This window comes from Suncus etruscus, chromosome 6, assembly GCF_024139225.1.
Source record: "Suncus etruscus isolate mSunEtr1 chromosome 6, mSunEtr1.pri.cur, whole genome shotgun sequence".
In the NCBI taxonomy this organism is placed as follows: Eukaryota; Metazoa; Chordata; class Mammalia; order Eulipotyphla; family Soricidae; genus Suncus; species Suncus etruscus.
Window position 1 is genome coordinate 37,131,516 of NC_064853.1, and position 7,038 is coordinate 37,138,553.

The window sequence follows — 7,038 nt, forward strand, 5'->3', positions numbered from 1 at the left end:
ACTACATTTCCTCATCCAGTTATTTTATATACCATAGATTAGTGAGGTCATCCTGTGAGTGTCCTTCTTCTGGCTTACCTCACTCAGCACGATTTGTTCCAGTTCTATCTAGGGTGCAGCAAATTGCATGATTTCATCTTTAGTGGTGACCTTTCTGAGATCGCATGTGTTTTACCTCTTCTGGCCAGTTTCCCAGGTCTGAGTTGGTACCCTGCTCCTCCCTTCCTCCCTCACTCCCCCTTTTACTGCACTCCCAGCTCAGGAGCATATGGCCTCTGGAAGTAGCAGGCGCAAAACCCAGCGCACATACCTGGACTTGAAAGGAATCCAAAAGAACCAGGTGATGTGGTTGGTGAAGGTCCCTAAGTACTTATCACAACTGTGGTCCAAAGCTTCCAGAAGAGCCGAAGTAGGGAGGCTGAAGATTGACAAGAACCAAAGAAAACCCAAGGTATTGTTTACTTTACATGAGGAACTTACAAATATCCCAGGGAGTGACGGACAACCCAGTGAAGTCAGTGCACCTCGAGAGCATCAGCTCTTCCTGCAGGGGGTCAGAGGGCAGGTTCTGGCCGTGCTCACAGAAGATGATACCCGCAAGTGCTCCTTGGAGGGAACAGTGGTCCATCGGGTGGAATGCCGAACAGCTGCAAGTGACAACAACTACTTGAGATTGAAGAAAATACAGATTCAGGAGGCCTGCAGGCCTACCAGAATCACGCAGAAACTGGATAAGGTGGTCACCACTAATTATAGGCCTGTTGCTGACCATCAGCACAATATTGCCTATGAGAAGAGAAAGAAAGAAAGGGGAAGGAGAGCACGGGCTGATAAAGATGATGTTTTGGCCATGCTCTTCGCAGCCTTTGAGAAACACCAGTATTATAACATCAAGGACTTGGTTGACTTGACTATGCAGCCTGTGGCTTACCTGAAAGAAATCTTGACTGAAATTGGTTTCCGAAATGTGAAGGGGCCACACAAAAGCCTGTGGGAGCTAAAGCCGGAGTACAGGCATTATCCGACTGGCAGCTAAGCCTGCACCAGGCAGCACAAAGTGAAGAAGACCTTGGGGCTGGTGGGGATTATTTCTACTGTATATGCAGGTCCCATCCTTATGGGATTTCAAAGATTCGCATTTGGTTTGTAAAACAGGAAAATAAAGAAAGTGAAACGAGAAAATGTTTTCTCATGACAGTTCCTCTTTGTCCTGTCAAACCACCACCACCACCAAAATCCAAAGATACAACATGAGAGATGACAGTAATTTCCATGCTTGTTGAAGGCCAGATGCTAGACTTCTCCCTTTATTTGACTGGCCCTTCTTTTTTTCTTGTTTCTCCATCTCCTGTCAGGGAAAGAGGGAGTCCCTCTCCTGCTTTGGCACCTCCATCCTGTACAGGTCACTGATCCCTGCAGAGCTGGGGTGTGGCCCCCCCTTTTTTTAATTGTTCTTACTTTTTTTTGTTTTGTTTTTTGTTTTTCGGGCCACACCCGTTTGATGCTCAGGGGTTACTCCTGGCTACGCACTCAGAAATTGCCCCTGGCTTGGGGGGGACCATATGGGATACCGGGGGATCGAACCATGGTCCTGATCCTTGGCTAGTGCTTGCAAGGCAGACACCTTACCTCTAGCACCACCTTGCCGGCCCCTAATTGTTCTTACTATAAGTTAGCTGCATGTGAGGCTAGGGTGTTAATACAGTGGGTAGGGTGCTTGCCTGAGTTTGATCCCTGGCACTCCTCCACCAGGAGTTATCTCTGAGTGCAGAGCCAGGAGTAAGCCCCAAGCACCTCCAGGTCTGGCATTTCCCCAACCTCCAAAGAAAAAAAGATAGCTGTATGGTGTCAGGACAGAAAAATCAATAGCACAAAATTGAGCTGGGGGGTGGGGCAGAGAGATAGCATGGAAATAGGGTGTTTACCTTGCATGCAGAAGGACTGTGGTTTGAATCCCGGCATCCCATACGGTCCCCTGAGCCTGCTAGGAATAATTTCTGAGCATAGGGCCAAGAGTAACTCCTGAGCACAGCCAGGTGTGACCCAAAAACCAAAAACCAAAAAATAAAAAATAAAGAATGAGCTGGGGGCTCAGAGAGATAGCACAGCGGTGTTTGCCTTGCAAGCAGATGATCCAGGACCTAAGGTGGTTGGTTCAAATCCCGGTGTCCCATATGGTCCCCTGTGCCTGCCAGGAGCTATTTCTGAGCAGACAGCCAGGAGTAATCCCTGAGCAATGCCAGGTGTGGCCCAAAAACCAAAAACCAAAAAAAAAAAAAAAAAAAAAAAAAAGAATGAGCTGGGGAAATCAAGCATATCCTTGAGGGTGGGATGCTGGGATGCAGGAGTTGGCAAAAACATTCCTTGGAGGATCTTCAAGCATTGCTTGTTGGGGGCGTTGGGGGCCCCTCTTGAGCATCGGTCAGACCCTGTGATATAATAAATTACACCCAGTGGGGCTGGGGCAGGGTATGTGGTGCTGAGATTTGAACTCAGGTTCCTACTCATGCAAGGCTGCACCTCTGATACCTGAGAGTGTTCTCAGCCCATAGATTTTTGTTTGTTTGTTTATTTGTTTTATAACTTTTGTTTTGGCTTTTGGGCCATACTGGTGGTGCTCAGAGGTTACTCCTGGCTCTACGCTCAGAAATCGCTCCTGGCAGGTTCAGGAGACCATATGGGATGTCGGGGATTAAACCCGGGTCTGTCCTGGATTGCCACGTGCAAGGCAAACACCCTACTGCTATGCTATCACTCCCGGTTTTGCTTATTTTTAAAGGGAAGAAGAAAGGTTAGTACAGTTGGTAATACAGGCATGCTGGTAGATTTGGTAATGCTAGAGGTAAGGCATCTGCCTTGCAAGTGCTAGCCTAGGATGGACTGTGGTTCTATCCCCAGGTGTTCCATATGTTCCCCCAAAGCCAGGAGGAATTCTGAGTAAAGAGCCAGGAGTAACCCCTGATCGTTTTGGGTGTGGCCCAAAAACAAAACAAAAAAATTTCCCTAATTGCCTGATTTTTTGTTGTTGTTGTTGTTGTTTTTGGCCACACCCGGCAGTGCTCAGGAGTTACTCCTGGCTCTGTGCTCAGAAACTGCTCCTGGGGGTGCCGGAGAGATAGCACAGTGGTAAGGCATTTGCCTTGCATGGAGAAGGATGGTGGTTTGAATCCCGGCACCCAATATGGCCCCCTGAGCCTGCCGGGGGCGATTTCTGAGAGTGGAGCCAGGAGTAACCCCTTAGCGCTGCCGTGACCCAAAAATCAAAAAAAAAAAAAAAAAAAAAAAAGAAAAGAAAAGTAAAGAAATTGCTCCTGGGAGGCTCGGAGGACCATATAGGATGCTGAGAATCAAACCCGGGTCCATCCTGGGTTGGTGATGCAAGGCAAATGCCCTACTGCTGTGCTATTGCTTTGACCCTAATTGTCTGATTTTTACAATAAAACAAAAATAAAGCAACTTTGGGGACCTGAGCAATAGCACAGTGGCTGACCTGGATTCAATTCCTGGCATCCTATATGATCCCTTGAGACTGTCAGGAATAATTTCTGAGTGCAGAGACAAGAGTAACCGTTGGACACAGCCAGGTGTGACCCAAAAACCAAGGAAAAAAATACCAAGGCAATTTTGTCAAACAACTGAGGAATGAGCTGCCATCATTCTCTCTCTTATTTCTATATTTTATCCCAAGTAACAGGCCTGAACAGCAGAAATAAGCCTCCATCACTCCACGACTTAAATATTAAATTTCTTAGCAGCTGCAGCTTCCACTCTCTTTCTAAATAATGTTAATATTTCTGCCAAAAGTTCCACCTAAACCCAATATTTTGGGGGGAAGGCATACTTAAGTATGATCTATGCTTACCCCTGGCTCTGCACTCAAGAGCCACTCTTGGCAGTGTTCAGGGGGGGATGCTAGGTATCAAACCCGGGCTGGCTACATGCAGGACAAGCACCCTCCCAGCCTTACTATTGCTCTGGCCTCACAAATACGCGATTTTATTTATTCCATAATTTGGAAAAAATATGGTGTAGAAATCAGAGAGAAAGTACAGCTTGTACAGCTCTGGACTTGATTTAAACTCTGGCATTGTATATGGTCTCTGGAGCACAACCAGGAGTAACCATTGAGTACAGACACAGTAGTAACAAAATCCAAAACAAACAACAACAAAAATCTGGTATAGAATTGGAGAGAATTCAGAATTAAAGTATTTGCCTTGGATACACTTGACTTGGTTCAAACCCCAGGTACTATATGGTTCCCTGAGCACATATGGTAATTCTCAAGCACAGAGTCAGGAACAATCTCTGAGTACCAACTGGTGTGGACCTCAAATTCCCCTCAAAAATACCCTGATGGGACCGGTGCAGTGGCACAAGGGGTAACGACAGACCGCGGTTCTATTCCCCCCCTCCCCCCGTGTTTCATATGGTCCCCCAAGACAGGAGCGATTTCTGAGCATATAGCCAGGAGTAACCCCTGAGCGTCACGGGTGTGGCCCCCAAACAAACAAACAAACAAAAATACCCTGGTATAAAGGATCCAGAGGCATAGTTCTGTGACCCAAAACACTTGTCCTAATAGCATACAGCCAAGAGTTCTGTCTCTGGTACCACCACTCGTGCTGAACATAAACCTGAAAGCTCTGCTGTCAGTGATTCCCCAGAGGGAAAAGTGAGTTGCAGTCTCACCATGGCCAATTGTAAGCAGAACAAAAGGGCAACCTCTGGCAAAACACCACAGGGGGGTGGGGGGAAAGGATTCATGAGAAACACTGTCAGGAAGCCTGGTCTCTGGGGAACACCAGCATGAACACCACAGAGGCCCCCAGAGAGTACCACAACCAAGAACAACCACTAAATGCAGTGCAACCCTCGCTCCAGCCAAGTGTGTGAGCACTGTGGCCTGGTGACCAAAACATCAGCAAAAATGAAAGGAAGAGATGGACTTTCTAAAGAGACCTGGTATTGGGCCAGGGAGATAGAACAGGGATTAAAGTGCTTGCCTTGCATGTGGCCAAACTGGTTTGGTCCCCAACACCTCAAACACTGACAGAAAGAAGTGATCTCTGAGCACAGAGCCAGGAATAAGTTCTCAACACTACTTGGTATGACCCCCTCCACGTTTTATCCTCCTTCACAAAAAAACTGATATAAAATTTGATTCCTTGAGTATGGGGTGTGCTCAAGTATGGTCCCTGACATCACCTGCCCTTAGAGCAACAGATGTGATCAAAGCAATTAAAAATAAAAAACAAGGAGGCCACTTTTGGTTTGGTTTTATATCCCCCAAATGAGGTCAGTTATTTTAGGTCAGTCCCTCTCCCCATATGACTAAAATCTAACTTAAAAATTTCAAAACAGGGGCCGGGAAGGTGGCGCTAGAGGTAAGGTGTCTGCCTTGCAAGCGCTAGCCTGGGATGGACCTCGGTTCAATCCCCCGGCGTCCCATATGGTCCCCCCAAGCCAGGAGTGACTTCTGAGCTGATAGCCAGGAGTAACCCCTGAGCGTCACCGGGTGTCACCGGGTGTGGCCCAAAAACAAAAACAAAAACAAAAAAAAAATTTCAAAACAAACAAAACAATTGGGCCAGAGAGATAGCTTGAAGGGCTAGAGCACAACACGTGCCTTGTAAGAGGAGGACCTGAGTCTTATCTTATCTACAGTCTTGCCAGAGTGGCCTCCAGGCCCCTGAGCACTGGTTGAAAACAAACGAGTCAACCAACAAAAACTTGGTTGCAGCTCACTGCATTGAATCTTCTCTTCTCTGGGCTTCTTTTATTTATTTATTTATTTATTTATTTATTTATTTATTATTTATTTATTTATTTTTTACTTATCTATTTATTTATTTTTGGTTTTTGGGTCAGGCTCAGGGGACCATATGGGATGCCGGGATTCAAACCACTATCCTTCTGCATGCAAGGCAAATGCCTTACCTTCATGCTCTCTCTCCGGCTGCTTCTTCTTTTTTTTTTTTTTAAGTAAAAACCAGTTTTATTTGAAAATGCTGAGCCAGAAAAGAGCGGGGGGGGGGGGGGGAGGGAGGGAGAGAGAGAGAGAGAGAGAGAGAGAAACATGCCCAACAGAGAGCACAGGCTTCTCCAAAGGCAGAGAAAGCCCCAGTACACATCCCAGTGCAGAAGTCCACATCTCAAGAGCAAAGATGGGGTAGATTTGTACATACAGGCACCATATGCTTGGGTGGCAACACAAGTGTGCTTGGATTTTTTTTGTTTGGGGGCACTTCCAGTGGTACTCAGGGGGTATTCCTGACTCAATACTTAGGAGTGAACCCTGAAAGTGCTTAGGTACTATCTGTGGTTATAGGGATCCAGGGTCCATGGGGATGCAAGGTCAGTGCCTTGACTACTTCTCTGGCCCCAAGACCTAGATTTCTATCTACCTTCTCAAGGCAGCCCTGTTAAGCTCTTCCAAGACCATTTTTTTCTAATTATTCAGAGAAGGTGAATTTATTCACCCTGTCAGTGATTTCTCATTGATATTTCCCAAGTAACTATTTTTGTAGCTACAGAATATTTGAATGAGATAGCGCTGGTCAGTGTTGGCTCTCATTCACAGAGGTCAGGCATTTGCAGTCTGTTCAAAGGAATGTGTAGGGAAGGACCAGCTTTTACACATCAGACCGCCTGGCACAGTTCCTGGGTGCAAATGAATGCTTCTGAAATGAATGAACACTTACTAAATATAGCCGTCTAATTACACTGTCAAGGACAACTGTGGCTGAATCTCAGTCCATTTGAATGGGTAGGTGAAGCTTTGGAAATTTCAGTAGCCAGTGGTAAAGCAGTTCTACAGACTTTAAGGCTGGAAAGTTAATATGTGGAATAAAATAAATATCAATGTTATACAAAGTTATTTTGAAGTTTGCAGTTCATTTCATAAGGATGAGTAGATTAAGCAAAGCTTAGCTTTGTATCCTAAAGGGAAGAGGCACTAAAAATTATATTCAGAAGTGATGAGAAGGAAGCTTGAATGTCTGAACAATACCAGCATGATTTATATACTGGTGCTAG

General features: G+C 45.9%; 1 protein-coding gene across 1 annotated transcript; it reads left to right on the forward strand.

The window, feature by feature from the left end:
- The first annotated feature begins 268 nt into the window (after positions 1-268).
- On the forward strand, positions 269-1,036 carry LOC126011711 (general transcription factor IIF subunit 2-like). The gene has a single exon (XM_049775520.1). The coding sequence runs from the start codon at positions 269-271 to the stop codon at positions 1,034-1,036; it is 768 nt and encodes a 255-aa protein (XP_049631477.1).
- The last annotated feature ends 6,002 nt before the right edge of the window (positions 1,037-7,038 follow it).